The following is a 20270-nucleotide window of genomic DNA, read 5'->3' on the forward strand; positions in this document are numbered from 1 at the left end:
CTTTTTTAACAACAGGATTGGATCTCTGTGTCTCAAGAAGGTTATGCACGTTTTTTAATTAGCTGGTGGCAACAGCTTATTTCTTTCCCCCTCCCCCCATAGCTCTTCCCCGGAGGGGGGTGAAAGGGCTTGAGGGTACCCCACAGGGAGGAATTCCCACGTGCACCTTCCTGGGTCCTCAAAGGGGTTCTTCACTTGGGTGGTGGCAGCATCTACCCATCCAAGGTCAGAGAGAAGCTGTAACCTTGGGAGTTGAATACATGCCTGGAGTGGCCAGTATTTAATTTTTAAAGTCCTGATTTCCCACTCGAAGTGCCAGAGTGAGGAATCAGCCTTAACAGATCCTATGGAACTGGGACATACAGACCCTTCCCACAGACCCCAGAGAAGTGGAGGAGAGCAGACAATAGAAATCCAGCTGCCCACAGCCTGTGACTGCATTGCTCCAAAGGGGCTGGGCTTATGGGACTTAACACAGAGGGCACGCGAAGAGCAGGACAGATGGGGATGGTGGTGCCCTAAGCAACGTTTGACAGCCCGGGAAGGCTTTAGATTCAGAAAAGGGCAACAGGCACAGGGTAAGGACCAGTGAAACAGGTACATTACACCAAGACACCATATCGAGATAACCTCAAGCATTCATACATAAGAACAGCTATGCTGGGTTAGACCAATGGTCCATCTAGCCCAGTAACCTGTCACCAGTACCACGTGCTTCAGAGGGAATGAACAGAACAGGGCAATTTATCGAATAGTCCATCATCCTGTCATCCACTCCCAACTTCTGGCAGTCAGACGTTTAGGGACACTCAGAGCAGAGGGTTGGGTCCCTGCCCATCCTGGCTAATAGCCATTGATGGACCCATCCTCCAGGAACTTTAGTTCTTTTCTGAACCCTGTATTAGTTTTGGCCTTTACAATATCCCCTTGCAACCGGTTCCAAAGGCTGACTGTGCTGTGGAAAGAAGCGTTTCCTTTTGTTTGTTTTAAACTTGCAGCCTGTTTTAAACTTGCTGCCTGTTAATTTCATTGGGTGAGCCCTGGTGCTTTTGTGATGTGAACAGGTAAACAGCACGTCCTTATTCACTTTCTCCACCCCATGCAGGATTTTACAGACCTCTCTCATACCCCCCCTGTGTTGTCTACTTTCCAAGCTGAACAGTCGGAGTCTTTCAAATCTCCCCTCATGTGGAAGCTGGTCCAGACCCCGAAGCATTTTTGTTGCCGTCTCTGTACCGTTTCCATTTCTAATGTAGCTTTCTGGAGATGGGGCAACCAGAGCTGCAGGCAGTGCTCAAGGTGCGGGCGTGCCATGGGTTTATAGAGAGGCATTATGATATTTTCTAATTATCTGTCCCTTTGCTAATGGGGCCTAACATGCTGTTCGCTGTTTTGACTGCTGCTGCACATTGAGCGGACGTTTTCAGAGAACTCTCCGCAAATTTGCAATTTCTGATTGGACAGTTCAGGAAGTTGTCAGCTGAGGCTAATACTTTGGGGGAAGAAAGGGAAGTCCAGGGGATGCAGGAGGTAACTGAACGCTTTCCCTCTCCTCTTTGGACATGCACTGATGATGGCTCAAGCCCAACATGCAGGCAGCCTTCCTGACGCGAGGGAATTTTGACAAGATTCCTTCCATTCCGCTAATAGCAGTAACACGGGGAACCCTACTGTCGTAAGCCTCTGTGCGTAGCGCGTGTGAATGTAATGGTGGGGAACGCCTGACCTGTAGAGCAGGGGGATGCAGTCATCCCTTGTGGAACATGTTGGCTCCCTTTCCCTGCCTCCTGTTAAAGCTGGCCTGAAAAAGGGCTGCAGCAGCATCCATCAGTCAAAGTCACCAGCACTGAACAGTGGCCACAAACTCAGCCAGGTACCAGAGGGTGGAGGCGGAAATGCAGGCATGGTAGGAGATCAGGGCCGGGGAGCAAAAGGGGCTGGGGGAGGCAGTGAAGTGCCAATTCACCCTTCATACTGAAATAGGAGAGATTGGTACCTAACCCAGGAATTGTTTCCATCACCGTGATGAGAAGGCACAAACATTAAAGAGCCTTTGGGGTTCTTCCCCCAGGAGAGGCTGGTGTAGCCCTCCTCGGCATGCTTCGGGATTTTACCTATTTTCCTCCCTCTGGCACATTTTAAAATCCCTGCATCACAGGCACTTCGCAGCCAGGAGGGCACGAAGATCCCTCTGGACCCTCAACCAAAATGGATGTACAGCAGTGCTTGCTAAAATAAGGTTAGTTGACTAAGTATCAGTTGCAGCCCCAGCTCTCGTGGTACCATGATCCCTCTGGGCTTCCAGCAAGAACGGGAGAGACAAACGCTGCTATTTCCAGCACAAAACACAGGCAGAAAGAACTTTTAACAGGAGTTTCAGGCCTTTACACAGCAGGGGTGGGAGGGGGAGACCTTTTTCCTTTGCAGGTCACCTCAAACAATACAAGGACAGCCAGCAGAGCGGCAAAGGGAAAGTCAGAGGCAGCATAAAAATGTATGCAGCAGAAATCTGAAATGTGATGGGGAGTTTCCGAGGTTGAGACACGGGGAGATGACTCCAGCTGGCAGCGAATGCAGTGGAGAAGGTGTTTGCATCAACCGGAGTCATTTGTTGTCGAACAGGCACAAAGGTGGCCAGTGGCAACTGAACACAGAGGGGGAAAAGGCGACAAAGACCCTGGCATAAACTGAAGCCTGTCTATGGAGCAGTTTTTATAGCCAGGTGCCCCCATTTACTAGGGCAAGTGCAGGGTCTGATCAAGGAGCAGAAGGCGGAGCTGGATCCCTGCACAAAAGCGAAGCTAGCGGAAAGGTTTGAGAATGGGAGTGACGTGCCATGGCAGCTACGGACAAGCAGCCCTAGCCTTGGAATCCTCTTTCCCAGCACAACGAAACCTCCCTTGCTTCAGATCTCTCATCCCCACCTTGGGTGTGGGCATATTAAGTCCCTAAAGTAGTGTGTGAAATATGGGAATCTACACAGGGGAAATCCTGCAGCCTTTTGCTGCTTAGGCCTTCAGCCAGCTGCATTATTTATAACACATAGGGCAGGGATCAGGTCTTCCTCTTGGTCTAAAGCCCTGAACACACCAGCACCCTCTGCAAACCACATGCAGGAAACCAAGCCACAGCACTGTGCACAGGCTCTGGTCTGGAGACGTGGCGATAGAGAAGGCTGATAGAGATAGCTGCAAGAGCTGGGAAAGGCCATCCAAAGAGAGAATAAAGATCAGAATAGCTAAGGCAGTGATACACACGGATAATGCTGCAGAAGTGGCAACGTGCAGTGTCTAACCCCAGGAGATGGTCACAGATGACCCCACACTTACAGAGATTGGAGCAGAGGGCCTTGCCTACGCTAGGAAATAGCACCAATTGGATCCACTGTGCCTATGCTGATCATGGTTTAGCTGCAAGCACGGACGAGGACAAACCACGGTCAGCCCCAGTTCACCTAAAAGCTGCTGTTTCCTAGTGTAGATGAGGCCAAGGAGATGGAGAGGAAACGGAGCTCAACTCCTACCCAGCATCTCCAATCTCATTTAAGTTGTCCAAATGAAAGTATTCTCTGCCCGTACAGGAAGCTACTGGAGACAAAAATAGGCTTATAACTTCAGATGCTGCATCTGTGTCTATACAGCTGCCAGCGGTTCAGCTTTTAAACAGACATCCAGTAACAGATGCCTGTTTTCCAAAGGAATGTCATCCAGCATAGGTAAATATTAGATTGTATCGACCTAAAACTGCAATGGTAGTTCCAATCTGAGACATTTCCCCCGCAACGTTAAAAGCAAAGACTATTCCATGCCAGCAGTGGCAGCATCTCAATGCTAGGAGAGCGACCCCTGAACAGCTCGGGGCTCCTGAGAATTGCATCGATGGAAAGTTCTCCGAGTGACTTGTTCACGTGGTTGTGTGCTAGAGGCAGTTTTATCTTCACCTAGTATAAAAACCTTCTAACTTGCTGGCTGACAAAGCAATCTACGTCAGTGTACTCTGCTTAACTTTACAGTGTCAACCTGTGGAACTCATTGCCAGGGGATGTTGTGAAGGCCAAAAGTACAACTGGGCTCAAAAAAGAATTAGATAAGTTCATGGAGGATAAAGTCCATCAATGGCTATTAGCCAAGAGGGTCAGAGATGCAACCCCATGCTCTGGATGTCCCTAAACCTCCAACTGCCAGAAGCTGGGAGTGGACGATAGGAGATGGATCACTCGCTAGTTGCCCTGTTCTGTTCATTCCCCCTGAAGCGTCTGGCATTGGTCACTGTCAGAAGACAGGATACTGGGCTAGATATACCATTGGTCTGAGCCAGTATAGCCGTTCTAATTTTCTTAGCCCATTCAGGATGCAAGTCCATAAACTGAGCCAGGGCTCTGCTCCCACAAGGTGCAGTTTTATAGAAGTACTTATTCTCGCTGCAGCATCCCACTTGCACTGTTTCTTAGTGATGACAGACTACAGATCATTCCAATACAACTAACAGATCATTCCTAGTCTCAGTTGCTGAATGATAACACACCACACATTTGAAGCCACAGTGAATGTAAACAGTTTTATTGAGACAGATTTACGTCTGACATACATTATAAAAATCTGTTTACACTCTACAAAACAAACCTAGAGGATTAGCATTCATGGGAACAGACACCTTGGGTGTGCAATCTGTTTTTCACCAGCTTTACATTTGCTTTGATACATACAGTAGAAGTGGGAAAACGCTGAGATTAAACTGATGTGCATCGCAGAGCACTGAATATGGCCAAACCTCTCCTGATGCTGAACATATGAAATAGGTTTTACTTTACTGGTGAAAGAATTAGTGTTTATAAAGTGTCTGCACCAGTCATTAGTGCTGACAGCAGCTGTGCAAACTTCTGCCACATAGCTCTGTAAATGCATCTCAACTGTGACTTTGAACAGCACTAGCCCATTTCAAAGTCCTGAGCCTCACACACAAAGACACCCAACTGTGTCAAAACCACATGGAGGTTTTATGATGGGACGAACGGAGGCCAGGAGGAAATGGAATTCATTTTAAATGTGAGACCCAAAAGCAGCTTGGGTCACCAGAAATGTGAGGCTATGGCCTTCCTGTAGTGAGCCCTATCACTGCTGCATTACCTGGCCTTCATCCCCTCCAGATTCCTTTGCTATGTGTAAGTTTTGTTTATTAGAGTAGGATTCTTCTTGGCTTTATCCCAAAACCATAAAGCACATCCAAGGGTCAGAACACCCATACTTCAGGGGTGAACACTAAAGGCACGTATACCATACAAATCTCATATACAATGCTTGATTATGATTTGATCCATTGTCTCAAGATATATCAAAAGTGTGTTATTTGTAGAAAGTTACATGAAATAATAGTACACATACTTAATGTTTCAAGCCTTTAATCCTTGAAACAAACCAATTTAAAGAAAAAGAGGCCCAAGTTTATTACAGTTAAGGGGCCAGAAGAGGCTGGCGTTAGTGTTTACAGGACTATATAGTGAAGGAAACGACCTATGTTTGCAAACACAGTGATTGCTTTAGATGAATTTCAACACTCCCCCACTAGGCTCCACACATGAGAAGTGCAAGTGACCCACTAAGCTGTGCAAAATGGCACTCCAAGGAAGAGTCACCAGCTAAGGTAGAGAAGTCATCTCTTGGCAATCACTTATCTCTGGCTCTCTAACAGCAGTTCTCCCTGGTTAAAGAAAAAAGCAAAAGGAAATACCTCAGGATACAACGAAGTAAGTGGTTTGCCTTCTGAGGTAAGAAAATCCCTGGTAAAATAGGCAGCATATGGTTAAAAATTCACAAGAAGGTAAGAACACTGCTGCAAAGCTTTCTACTAATACTGCTGTTTAACCACTGCACAGGAGCAGAACACACAAAGGTTAATTTCAATCTTCAGAGTTTTTATTCTCTGGTTTCTTGTAGCCTTGTTGTTTCTTAGTTATCCTCTTTTGGCGCATTTCATCTTGAGGTTCCTAAACTGACAACCTAGCCCCGGTTTGTTTTTGTTTTGGCAGGTAAAGGCACTTCAATGATGTATGATTTGCAGAAGTCTAATGGTTTAAATAAAAAGGGAGCCCCTCCCATTTCCATCCCTAACCCCATGAAGCAAGCAGCACTCATCCACTTTGTTCCTTGCCTTAAGGGACCAATTTAGGATCAGCCACTTTTCCTGGTTGATTTCCCTGTATAACATACAGAGGGTCACATCAGGTCAGCCTCTTGCCTCATCTAGTAGGGTCACATGGCTTTGATTAACTATGTACATGGAAGCCATATGGATTCAGAAGAATGTAATGCACAAGTAACTTGCATTTACAGAGACCCTGCGGCAAACACAAAACTCAGGCTGAGGATTTTAGCAGCATCTGCAAGACAGCCCCACCTCCCAAGTATTTCTGGATGGAAAGCTTCAGATCACACTTGCTGTATTAGTTCAAATTCCTGGAGCTCCGAGCACAGCAAAGGCCTCATGAAGGAATGCTCTGGAGAAGAGCAAGCACAGGTTTGTCTTGCTGCCGCCATACACCATGGTGCCTATTTTGAAGGGGTCTGCAAAGCAGGAATGGCCAAAAGGCAGTCTGCAGTCACACAGAATCCCCCAATTCTACAGTGCTGTCCACAGACAGACAGCTCCCAGCATGCAATGTTCTTGACTTCGTGGGACAAGATACAGCATTGCATTTTGGGAGAATGTCTTTTGCACTGAAGATGACTGCAAAGTGCTCAGCTGTAGCACATTGTGTGTTGCCCTTGGGCTCCGAACAAGCTGCCATTGTGGCCCTCAGGCTGAATTTGCATTCCCCAATCTAAACAAACATCATATAGCTTTGTTGCTTGACCTTATTGTTCTGTGGCTTGTAAAAAATTCTGTAGCTATGTCTATACAACATTAAGGGGGATAGAGGGAGGTGGGGCACTGGGGAAGGAACTATCATTGCTCTGCAGCTAACTTTTCAGGATATGCATTCTTCATTTCACACGGAACCCAAACAAATACAAAAATAAACAGAACTTGTTAGACATAAAACAAAGTGTAAATCTAAAAACCACAAGTGTTATCATTACAGAGTCACTTTTCAGAACACCATGTCCCCATCCCTTTGGGAAAGGGAAAGGGGACAGGACAGGATTTTTCACCTCATAGCCTGAAATAACAGTCTCAGTAGTGAAAACGTTTCTCATGTTAATCCAGAAACTGTAAAAAATAAATTACTTTTAAGAAACAGGTTTCTCTGTACATGTCTTAAAACTCATCGTGTCGTACTAAGGCTTCCCCGAAGTCTGTGGCCTGGCTACCCACGAACAAGTCATACTTGTCAACGATCTCCTCTTTGGTGAGTTTGCCATCCTAAAATTAAAAAGAATATGTTAGTCAAGTTTATTATGGTAGTGGCTAAGGAGCAGCCAAGCATTCAGCTCCCACGGTGCTAGGTGCTGGACAAACACAGCAGAGGAGACTGTCCCCACCCCGGAACAGACCAGACAGACATATGGTTGGCGGAGGGGTGGAATACACAAGCAGAGTGAACAATGTGATGGTGGTAAATGTCATGGCAGTGCCACAAGTTGTGTGTTGTGGGTTTTTTGGGTGGGATTTCCTTACGAGGGGCTCAGCTACATGGGAAGAGAAGGGAATGGAAGGAGGTAAATGGGACTGGTGCTCAGTGAAGCTGGGGTAAGGAGATTTTGGGGGGGGGGGGGGGGGGAGAAGAGGGAAGGGCTGGATCAAGCAGCCAATCAGTGCAGGGCAGAGAGAGCCCAGTCACAACTGTAGAGAGCTCTCTGAATGGCTAAAGGGCCCAGCTTTCCTCATCTGCTCCTACTGCTGGCTCCTTTCTCAGCATTCCCCCAAGGTCACATGGTGGGGAGCAGGTACCACCTGGGCCCTAGTTTCCCCAGAGCGCGTGTGCGCGTGCGTCTCCCCTGCACAGTTCTGTGAGCTCAGATTCACGCAGCAGCCATGACAGATTCCCATCCTCTTAGTTATATGGAGACAATTTTAGAGACCATTGCAGGTTTTCACCCAAGGCATTCTGGGGAGGGTGCGGTGAAGAGAAGGGCTCATGCCTTGTTCTCCAATATGGCAGAGATGTGCCTGCCTCCCTAGGCAAGAAAAGGGGAATCTAATCAGATTGCTCAATAAGAGTGTTTGCCAAACTTTTTAAATAGTCGGTGCTAGCTCCAGGAAAAAAGGGCCCTAGAGTTGTTAAGTTTACTGAGGTAAGCTCCAAAATTACTACTGAAAGGGAGAGCATCAGTGGAGCTGCTCACAGTAACTCGGGCTTCTTGCCAAAATTACAAAGTGATCCTCAGAGACAATTCTGAAATGGCTTTTGAAGCTTCCATCCTGCACAGGACAAGACACTGAAGGGGACCAAGCTCCTCCCACCTTGTTCTGATCAGACTCGTAGACAAGGTGCCGTGCTTCTGCCTCAGCGTGGTCGTAATCCGAGGGGAGGATCCAATCTTTTGTCTCCTCCTTGTCCATCTTCCCATCTCGATTCTTGTCTCTGAACTCCACAAACTGCTCCCGCTCGGTCTTCACCCACTCTGGCTCATCAGCATCGCCATCATGACTGTACATATCCCCTGAACAAGAACACAAGACAGCTGCTGATGCAAGAACACCCCCTCACCTCTTTGTTCCACTTGGGACTGTGCAAGCAAATCGTAAAGCAAGGTGGTTACATCTAAGTTAAGCAGCAGTCATCCCCATCTTCAATACGGACATGCAGCCAGTGGAAACTGCAGATCCCCGCATGCAGTGCTACAGCCTTCTTAAAGCATTTGCTGCAGGGTGCAGCCCTCTATTACATACGACAGTGACCACAGGCCACACCACAGATCTAGGGAGTTGCATATTTTCCACCCATTTTCCGAGTGGCCACCTAGCCCTGGATCTCGTTACTTTAGTGAGATTAGCCCAGACATTTAGGTTTAAAAAGGTTACTTTAAACATGTTTAGAGAAATGTGCAGAGTCTCTATATTGGCATATATTTTAGAGTCAGAGGCATTTATTACCACACTTATTCAATGCCAAAGCTTTCCATTAAAAAAAATAAGAGCTAAAATGACAGCTGCTCTGTTACTTACTACTGCCAAGAGAAGTGGCTGCACTGTTCTGCAATTGGCAGGCCCCATAATATATCAGAGAGCAGCCTATGGACTTAGAGCAGATGTTCCCCTCTACCTAGGTTCTGTGATCGATCATACTTGCATTTTGTCTAGTTACCCTCAAGCAAATTATACATGTCATTTTGGTTATGCAGTTAACTTGGAATTACATAGTAAGGATTGACATGGGGAAAAAAAATATCAAACTCAGTTTCAAAGTTAGGGAGCAAAGAGGGACCCATTAGAAAAATTCCAGAGAGTAGGCAAGGGAGATTAAAGAGCATGACTGCTTTGGCACAAATATTGGTCACAAGAGGCTACAATGTAATTTCATTTGGGAGTATCTTTTTACAGAGCACTGATGGGAAGCGAACACATTATCAGCAGACTCAAGGACAGCGTGCAAATTGCTTACCTATGTATTCTTCCAAGTCAATGACGCCATCCCTATTCTTGTCGATATCTTCCATGGTTTCCTATTTAAAAAAAGGACAAGGTTAGCCTCAAAGTTCATGGACAAAGAAAGGACTTTTTATGGCTCTCTACCACCTAGAGGAGAAAACATGAGACAGCAAATTGCCAGCAGTTCAGCTGTCCCTCCCCACACTGCTGTGTGCTGCTCCTGCCCTCTTCCTTGGAGCTGCTCCTGGGAGCCTCCTGCTTGCTGTGCCGGGGGTGGGGTGGGGGAAAAGAGGGATGCTAATGTCAGGGTGTCCCCCTCCCCCTGTACCTTATCTCCACGGGTAGGGGAGAGGAGAGGAGAGGAGAGGAGAACACCTACAGGAGCTTGCTGGCAGCAGCTGCTGTCTCAACTTACAGATCTACTTAAAAAGACAATGTACTTAGAGTGGGGTCAGCGTACTTGAAGGAGCAATGCCAGTCTCTCTCTCACACACACAGTGTGCGTGTCTGTCTCTCTCTGCCATGCTGTCTCCCCTCCCTCCATTCGTGCTGCCTTGTAGAGTGTGAGGCTACATTAACAGCAATGAGTTAACCCTTGAGGGCTCAGCCTAGTGCTAGTTCATCATTTAGCAGTAAGGCATTCCCTGGGAAATATCTCACACTCTTCCACCCTCTGACTCAACCACCTCAGCCAAGATTCACAATCATCATTGCCATGTACAGTATTAAATTGTTTAAAACTTATAGTGTGTGTGTGTGTGTGTGTGTGTCTATACATAGTCTTTTGTTTGTTGAAAAAAAATTCCCTGGAACCTAACACCCCTCCCCCCCATTTACATTAATTTTTACAGGGAAATTGGATTCGCTTAACATTGTTTCACTTAAAGTAGCATTTTTCAGGAACAGAACTACAACGTTAAGCGAGGAGTTACTGTATATATTTTTTTTTTATAGGAGGATTAGCTGATACACCTGTGCTTCAAAAAATAGCAATTGCTAAATGGAAAAATCTCCAAAACAGCCATCAAATGCAGCTGCGTATGGAAGGTCTGCTCTGGTGCACAGCATAAGAGGACAGACTGACAAAGGAGTTTAAATGTGCCCTGGAAGTGGAACATAATTCCACCCCCTTCAGCAACATGTGCTGCATGCTACCACTAACCAAGTGAAGAGGAGCCACTTAGCATGTCAGTGACTAGAAGCATCTTTTCTTCTCTTAGCTCCTGCAAAGCCAGTCAGGGCATTCATTAGGTTTGCAACGCTATCCATCACAGAACTGGCTGCTGCCTGAAACTGCCGCTTATGGGGAGGAGGGGTCAGGCAAGATTTTTTTTTTAAACATTTGGAATAGTGTATAAAAACCTCAAAACTTTAGGATAAAAAATGAAACCTTACAAAAAGCTGTGCCCACCAGTAAGTAAACCTTATACACGACTCCCCCTCACCCAACAGGCCAACAACGTACTCCTGTGAGATCACGGGTAACTGGGAGATACCAGACTGTTACTAGCCTGAGATAGCAAGTATAAAAACCTCTTTATTTTACTTCCTCCCTACACCTTAAGGCCCCAGGTCATCTCAACCTGCTTTCTAAATGGCACCCACCTGTACTACTATATCTTTCATGTAGTCATATTCTTCTGGATGCAGAAAGGCAGTAAATTCTTCCTTGGTAGCAATCAAGTCTCCATCCTTGTCAGCCATTTTGAACCTTCGTTCATCCCTCATCATCATCTGTTTGTAGTTGAACCCATCATCAGGGTCTGGGTCATCTGGGCAGAAACAGACAAGTTATACCCATTTTAGACTCCAAAGCTCATCCACAAAACAATTGCACCAGTATCGCATTTCAAATTTTCCTTTTGCTGTCGACTAGGGAAAGTTCACAATGTGTGTCAGAAGAGCCCAAACCTTGCACCTCCAAGGGTTACAGTGAAACTCATTAGGACTCCAGAGACTGCACCTATTTTGCATGAAGCGGAAAAGGTCTCCACTGGTTCTACATTTTAAACAGAGGGGCATCTTGAAGAGACAAGTGTCAACATGAAACGCTCCCAAGCTTATCTCAGCTGAGGACACTTTCATCAAGATAAACATTGTATTCTGACAACTGTAATTTCATTGGGCTATGTCTTCTCTGTGTTAAAGGTAGGAGAGACTGTGGGCTAGAGTTTGGCTACTCTTGGAATAGAATATGTAATGGGATTATGCTCTTCCACAGCGGTGCAACAGGCATTTTCAAAGCAAGAGCAACACTGCTGACTGTCCAAATCTACATACTTATATGTGCCCCAAGAGTATCTGAGGGCCTACTAGGGTGATTAAATTTAATCAGACTTCATATAATTTGTATATGAAATTACTATCCTATTTATGGGGCTCGTGTTTGTCGCAAGGTTTCTTAATTAGCAGCGAATACTTGAGGACAAAGTACATTTAATAACTAAAATAGTAATAACATACAGGTGCCCCTTTGTCAGAGTAATTAATCATATCCTGGGCTAACAAAAGCCCAGTTTAGAGTTTATTTAGTCCAGAATGTGGTTACCATCTTGTGAACATGAAACATTAAATTAAATACTGACACTTTAAAATTCTGATTAGGCAAATATTAAACAGTAAAAGGAATTTTGATCTGGTGAATGTATGTTCAGTTGTGACAGTTTGGGGGCTATACTATTATTGTCCATTTATCTACTAAAGCAAAAACATTATCTCTCTGTGGGTAAGTTAGCACCCAAGCTATACAGTGGTCTGGTTGACGCTCCATTTGCTACAACTTCTGCAAATGGCACCGTCAATTCAAGTTATGAGGTCACCAGTCTCACGTTCATTTTTACATGGAGCAGAAGTATAAGGAATACATTTCTTTTAAGTGTAACTTAAAAGACAAGGATAACTGCTTCGAGAAACACATATGAAACAACAATGTGAATTAATTAAGGGTAAATTAAAGGAAGCAAATAACTATCTAGCTTGCTCTTTTTTTTTTCTCCCGCCGCTGTGTCCTCATGTCATGCTAGGCTAAACTAAGTACTTTAGTAAACTACTTGCACATGTTGGCACAAAAATTCCTATGTTGTTTACAAAAGATTAAGACTCTCCAAAAAATTGGCGTTAAAGAGCTATGAACCAAGCCAAGACTTAGTGATTTGCAGTTATTGACTTCAACTGCACAGCTCATTAGAACTTTGCAGAGCAAGGCCACAACAGAAATAGATGCAGAAAACATTCAAGGTACACGCTGAAATTCAGGTCACCTAGTGGCACTGTTAACATTGCAGCAGCAGCATCCAGGTTTGCTCTTTTGGACTTCATCTGGCCAGCTCAAGAGCACTTACATCTAACACCCCCGGTTCACCACAGCATGGAGTACTTGACAGTGTATATGGGAAAAAAGAAAAGGAGTACTTGTGGCACCTTAGATACTAACCAATTTATTTGAGCATGAGCTTTCGTGAGCTACAGCTCACTTCATCGGATGCATACCGTGGAAACTGCAGCAGACATTATATACACACAGAGATCATGAAACAATACCTCCTCCCACCCCACTGTCCTGCTGGTAATAGCTTATCTAAAGTGATCATCAAGTTGGGCCATTTCCAGCACAAATCCAGGTTTTCTCACCTTCCGCCCCCCCCCACACAAACTCACTCTCCTGCTAGTAATAGCCCATCCAAAGTGACCACTCTCCCTACAATGTGCATGATAATCAAGGTGGGTTGTCACTTTGGATGGGCTATTACCAGCAGGAGACTGAGTTTGTGTGTGTGGGGGCGGAGGGTGAGAAAACCTGGATTTGTGCTGGAAATGGCCCAACTTGATGATCACTTTAGATAAGCTATTACCAGCAGGACAGTGGGGTGGGAGGAGGTATTGTTTCATGATCTCTGTGTGTATATAATGTCTGCTGCAGTTTCCACGGTATGCATCCGATGAAGTGAGCTGTAGCCCACGAAAGCTCATGCTCAAATAAATTGGTTAGTCTCTAAGGTGCCACAAGTACTGCTTTTCTTTTTGCGAATACAGACTAACACGGCTGTTACTCTGAACAGTGTATATGGGAAAATTCAGAAAGCTGTCTTTGGGACACAGGCCGCATGTGGCTCTAATCATAGGCTGAACTCCACAGATGGAAGAGAATGCAGATCCAGAGTACTTAAAAATAAATAAATAAATAAAAATCACTGTTTATGAGCAACATACCAGCAAGGCCAGGTGCCAGGTTCTGAAGCCTGCATATGAAGTTGGTGCCATTTAGAGCCAATATTAAACATAAGCAAAGAATATAATGGCTTTGTTCTTTAACAAGGACATCAGATCATAATCTAAGCAAATCTTCCACAGAGAGCCTGCTTATTGTATCACAGTGCACAGCCTCGGTGCACAGAAATTCCTTTTGCATTCTGGTGATGTATGCTAAAGCATGGGGTACTCAGAAGCTTACACACACTATTCAAGTGCAGCAGTGAAGTGACTAGCATGGTCTTGGAGCTTACTAACATGCTGTTTCATTTAGATCACAAAAACCTAATTTTAAAAATACTACATAAAACAGCCAAAAGAGCCGCAGTGAAAGAGGATGGTGTCTCAGCTCCTACAGCATGAAAGATGTATGTTCTCAATTAGATAAAGGGATCTGTTAGTTTCCTGGCTGGGCGTCAAACGTTTGAGAGGCATTTCCAAATTTGTTCATGCCAGAAAAAGGGAAAACAGCTTTTCACAACAGACATGAAGATCTTTCACCAGATACTATTATGGAAAAGTATTGACCTTTGAACAGAAGTGGGAAGCCAAGCCATTACACATACATGGCTGTCAGGGACAGATCAGCATTGTAGTTATGAAAGGAAGACCGGAGTAGTTTTAATATATTAACTATTTAGTAGATAAATGTATCTGTATATATAAATTGTATATAATGAAGTGAGTAAGAGGTGGTGCAAGTGCATTATGAAGATTTTATCAGCATTAACCTGAGGCACTGGTGAGTAATGTGCCCATCCCAAAATCCTGGGAATGAGATCTTTATGGCATACCACCTTCTCATGGGCTCTACATATGCCATATGTGTTACAAATAAAACTTGAGAAATATTTTGAGTATATTACTTTGTTCATTAGGACATTTTAAATATACCCCTGCAGAGACAGGGGTCTGATCCAACTGCATGGGCTTCAGAGAAAGCCATAAAAACCCTCAGGATGACCCAAGATAGTTTTTCTATATACTTAACATTGTCAAATTGTAAAGATCAGATACCTTGGAATATCCCAGGACTAGAAACAAGTGCTGTGGATCCCATCAGAAATCTGGTATTTTCCCTTTCTAGTTCGTGGTATAAGACTTGTTTCTAGTTCTACAGGGTCACAGGATCTTTCTTCTTAACCAGTCATTGGTGCTGGACTGAACATTGCCGGTCTTAGTTTTAACGGGTTACTTAAAAGTGGCGGGGAAAAGCCCCAAACCTCACAGCTGTCTAAAACTGCTTGGTGGAGTGAAGTGATAGAAACAGCCCTGGAGGGACATGGATTAGCCAGAAGAGAGCAGACAAGATGCAACATACATTTTGAAAGCATGTAATAAATGTATTATGTGAGTCCAGAAACAGTCACACTGCTCTGCAAAATTTATTCCACCATACCAACTAAAATGATTAGTGATTTGGAACGGGTCCCATATGAGGAGAGATTAAAGAGGCTAGGACTTTTCAACTTGGAACAGAGGACACTAAGGGGGGATATGATAGAGGTCTATAAAATCATGAGTGGTGTGGAGAAAATGAATAAGGAAAAGTTATTTACTTGTTCCCATAATATAAGAATTAGGGGCCACCAAATGAAATTAATGGGCAGCAGGTTTAAAACAAATAAAAGGAAGTTCTTCACACAGCGCACAGTCAACCCGTGGAACTCCTTGCCTGAGGAGGTTGTGAAGGCTAGGACTATAACAGGGTTTAAAAGAGAACTAGATAAATTCATGGAGGTGAAGTCCATTAATGGCTATTAGTCAGTATGGGTAAAGAATGGTGTCCCTAGCCTCTGTTTGTCGGAGGGTGGAGATGGATGGCAGGAGAGAGATCACTTGATCATTACCTGTTAGGTTCCCTCCCTCTGGGGCACCTGGCATTGGCCACGGTCAGCCGACAGGATACTGGGCTGGATGGACCTTTGGTCTGACCCAATATGGCCATTCTTATGTTCATACTACACCTGTATGCAATCCAGGTTACAAGTCCCTTTGCTAGTCTTCGTTCTCCCACAGCTCTACTCAAAATAGCCCCTCCCTCACCAACTCCCCCCTTCAAAGATCTCCACAGATATTGCCAGTCTTTACTTCTTCGTAAACCAGATCTAGGCCCTATGTCACAGGGCCACCGCTAAAAAAAGGGCACGCCCCCACTGGAAGTGGGGGTGGAGTGGAGAGGAGAAACAGAGCTAAGACATATATTTTATTTTTTTCGTCCTAAGTTTAAGAAAAGACAGTTGAGGTCGTTCTTCAGGAGCTTCAAATTCCAGAAATGTAGCTGCTGTTAAAAGCCAAGTGAACCACAATTTATACAGAGACAACATACAGTACCTTACTACAGTATGGCTGCATTTCCACAGCCACATATATATTTCTGCAGATACTGAAGGCCACCAGTGGATAAATATTGCTAGGGAAAAGCTTTAGAGCTTCAAGTGGGATTTACAAGCAATGGAGAGTTAAACTAAATGCTAAACAAAGGGTCTGCCCAGACGCCTTGAATAAAACTGTCAAGATTACTGCTCAGATTGAATTTTAGACTAGATTTTTAAATTAAAATTAATCAATAAAGCAGAGTTACAAAGCTGCATCTTCATACAAACTTTAGCTTTTAAGATTCTTCTGTGTGCTTGCCAATTTCACGGACCTCTTACTAATATGAAGGAAAAGATTGTTCCCAGTTGAATCTTATACTACTGCAAGACCTCTCCATGCTCTGTGTTACACAACACTTCTGCTTTATTGATTAGCGACTACTGTGTCTGCAGGTTTGACATCTCGCCCCTTACCCAGGTAAGTGCCATATGTCACGTTTCTGTACTCATCCCAGGAGATTAATCCATCTTGATTCATGTCAAACTCCTGCCACTGGCGTTCGACATTGTCATACACGTACTTCTTCTGGGCCTTCTTAATCCAGGCTTTCAGCTCCCCCTCCGTCACAAACCCATCCTTATCCGTGTCTATTTTATCTACAATCATTCTACAAGACAAAACAGCAAGTTTCAAGGTGCCAGCTCCACAAAGCTTTTACCCCAAGAATAAAGACCTACCTAAGATGTAGCCGTAGGTGGCATTTTTATACTCTTCCCAGGAAATGAGGCCGTCCTCATTGAGGTCGTGCCCTTTCCACTGACGCTCTACATCCTCGTAAATCCAGCGTTTTTGTGCAAATTTAATCCAGTCTCTGAGCTCCTCCACAGTTACAAACCCGTCCTTGTCTTCATCTATTTTACTTACAATCTTTCTGTAGAAAATGCAGAGAAATGCAGGAAAAGTTAAGGGAAATAAGGCTCTTTCTACTCAGAGCAGCGCATTTTAACGGGCAGGACACTGCACCTGTATGCAGGAGTGAACAAGTCAATTCCAAACTGTAACCCAGCAGGCTACCCAAAACTGCCTTCCAGCTGGTGTCGTCCTATATGTGTTTGCCAGTCGCACAATTTTAGAAAGTGATTTACAAGACTGATGTAGAGAATACTTGATTCAGAATGGACGGAGCACAGTTCAGCCTCAGTAGGTCACAGGCTACTGGAATAGTGACTTGTTCGTTCCTCTTCATAGCCGTAAGAAAAATACAGCTTCATCATATATTGATGCAAAACACAATGCATCATAGCACGACAGAGAGGATGCCGCAGTTATTTTGTGATTCCTTACGACTCTGATACATTCCCTTCTTTCCCACCTCCAACGCCCTGCCTGCTGGGAAGGACAGGCCTCATCAGGCTCCCATTTCCTCAGCACTCCCCTCATTGCCTCGTGTCTGGCAGCTTATGGAATGCTCCTTGAGTCACACTCTATCCACTTTTAGATCATGCAGAGCACAAGGAGCTGTTCCAAACACATCGGTGGAGTACATAAGAACAGCATGTTAGGCCGCATGTGGCTCTAATCATATGCTGAACTCCAGTTCAGTTGACAACGTGAAGATCACCAGAAAGGCAGTGACTTCAGGGAACAGCCAAAAGCGGTGCTGTAAAAGCTTTGGAGCAAGAACCTTCTCAACTCCGAAGGCTGGGCTCTTTCAACAGCAGACACACACAAACATGCCAGCCACAAGAATCAGGTTTAGTAGTGTGTTATGACTGACCAAGCACAATACCAGATCAGATTCAGAAAGAGTGATGAAAGTGCCTTTCACATGTAAAACAAGGAAAAATGGCATATCAGAGGGAGGGGTGGGTTCAAATACCCATTCTGACATTTTTAAGGAGCAAAATTTTACCCTAGTCCCCACTCTTCCCATTGCCAGCTTTTTCTAGCCAATAACTTTGCAGGACTGTGAAATTAAAATGCAAAGCAATGATGAAACCTAAAGGCTAGAAAAGCAAAACAACCTGAAAAGGTGCCACAAGTACTCCTTTTCTTTTAACCTGAAAAGAGGATCTCTTGCATATTTCTACATTCTGTAACCAGTTTTCCGAGCTAGACATTTCTCTTGCACTAGAAGAGAACCTGTTGATCTTTCCCACTAGAACACTTTCTTCACAAAAGCAATAAAAACAAGCTTGTTTAATTTTACAACTGACAGCCCAAGCAAAGCTTGTTACACACGTTCTGGGAAAGCGTTCATTGCCTCAGCAGCACTGGGAGCCAAGCGCTTTGGAAGTTATGAAAAATGTTGGTTGGCACAGTGACCACCCAGGTGTGATTTCCAAGGCAGTCTCTTGCTCCCTGAGCTAAGTGTGCCACAGAGCGGACACACAGTAATTCCAGGCAGGAGGCAATCATTTCTCGTGTCAAACAAAGGCAACTCCCTATGCCTCCTTCAATAACCTTCTGATCTAGTCTTCCTCAGCCTGAAAGAGTATGATTGTGACAAGCACTTGAGATTGTGAGTGTATATTGTAAAGTTAGGAAAAATCTATTCCCTGGACATGCTACTATATAACTGTCCATTTTTAAAAAAACACACCTTCACCTGAAGCCCATGGTATTCGTGTCAGGGACAGAATACTAGACTAAAATGAATCATTGCATGCAGTGTAATTGTAGCTGCGTCAGTCCCAGGAAATTAGAGAGAAGTTGGTCCAATATTACCTCACCCACCTTGTCTCTCTAAATGGACCATTGGCTGATACAATATGACAATGCCTATGTTCCTACCATCAGGATTCCTTTAGGAACTTGGAGGAACTGAGACGGAGAACAAATACAATGAAGGTGACCTAATGTGCAATAACTTCATACTAGGATTTTAAAACAAGGAAACTTACAAAAAGGGTGCTATGTATTAGTTTTTCCAGATGAAAGTGGCACCCGTTTGGAGAACTAAAACAAGTATTTCACGTAGACACACTCAGGTAGTTTATTCTTGAAATTTAGGCTTTTATAAAAAGCAAGTCTTTGCAGAGCCTTACAGAAAACTTTTTTTTTTACGTGCCAATCACTAGTTTAATTTGGACTTAAATCTTTCCCCACTCAGTCCCTGCAACATGAACATTCCATCTTTGTGCAAAGCATAGGGCATATATCGTCACCTCAGTAATGTCTCCAAAACCAGTTGTCTTGCACTTGTTTTTGTTTGTGTCACTTATAAGCATTTTGAGGCAGGGGCCCTGTCTTGTCTGTTTACAGAGCACTTTCTTACATTTATGATGCAAGAATCGTACATGAGAATTTAAAAAGCAAAATTGATTGGTCTAATTTAATTGCCAAGCTGAGTGAAAAAACACAGAAAACTAAATTGCAAAAAGCAGTTTATGCTGTAATAATTTTAGTGTTAATACCATAAAGACATTTATTTAAGTTTTATAGTTTTTAAACCTTAAATAAAGCTGAAAAATTGTATATTAGAGCATCTGGCAAGCTAGGAAGGCTGTGTGCTGAGGTGTCATAGGTGGGGCACTCACAAAAGCCACTTCAACAGCAGCTTTCAGTATTGGGTAGGCTTATGCTTCAAAGTGTAAAGCCAAATATAAACCAGAGTGGTGACAGGTGCAGCTACGTGACACTTGGACAGAGGGAATGCCCTGTTATGCTGAAGAGCAAACAACTGCTGTGCCCCAGCTCTTACTGTTATCCTTCTCAAGGTCATATCCTGGCATTATCAATGGGAGCCAATTAGAGTGAAAGTAGTAAGACAAAAGTTAATTAAAAAGTATGCTATTTTCACTAGGTTGTGCCAACGGGTGTGGTTTTTGTGCAGCAGTCGCCTCCTAGATGGGAATCAATATGGTTAGAGAGCTCCTGCCAGGGGTTTTAGTTTTCCCTTAAGACAGAAGCCAAGCTTTGTTTAAATAATGGCAACTTGCCAGCACCCAGTTACCTTGAACTGTATGGAGTGGAGCAAACAGCAACATGGAGGTGATGTGTCAGGGGCACATAACAAAAATCATTTGGCGAGGGTGGGCCAGAGGGGTTCAGAATGTGGAAGAGGGCTCAGACCTCAGCCGTCGCAGGTCCGGGGCTGGGCTGGGGAGAGGCATCTCTCCCCACTGCAGCCTGAGCGCCTGCGCGGGGCTTAATAGGTTGCTGCATGGCTGCGC

General features: G+C 44.4%; 1 protein-coding gene across 3 annotated transcripts in view; it reads right to left on the reverse strand.

Moving 5' to 3' along the window:
* Positions 1-4538: 4538 nt before the first annotated feature.
* The window catches only part of CALU (calumenin), a 29249-nt gene continuing 13517 nt past the window's right edge, over positions 4539-20270 (reverse strand). Inside the window, exons 3-8 of one of the 3 annotated variants that reach the window (XM_048836797.2) lie at positions 16833-17026; positions 11134-11300; positions 9542-9602; positions 8401-8600; positions 7225-7359; positions 4539-5697 (exon numbers count right to left, since the gene is read on the reverse strand). In XM_048836797.2, coding sequence (XP_048692754.2) covers positions 7255-7359; positions 8401-8600; positions 9542-9602; positions 11134-11300; positions 16833-17026 — 727 coding nt within the window. In that variant the 3' untranslated portion in view covers positions 4539-5697; positions 7225-7254. Of the gene's footprint in view, positions 7360-8400; positions 8601-9541; positions 9603-11133; positions 11301-16568; positions 16763-16832; positions 17027-20270 lie in introns of all 3 variants that reach the window. The other 2 variants (XM_048836796.2, XM_048836795.2) reach the window with 2 other exon arrangements.

Source organism: Caretta caretta, chromosome 1 (assembly GCF_965140235.1).
Source record: "Caretta caretta isolate rCarCar2 chromosome 1, rCarCar1.hap1, whole genome shotgun sequence".
NCBI lineage: Eukaryota > Metazoa > Chordata > Testudines > Cheloniidae > Caretta > Caretta caretta.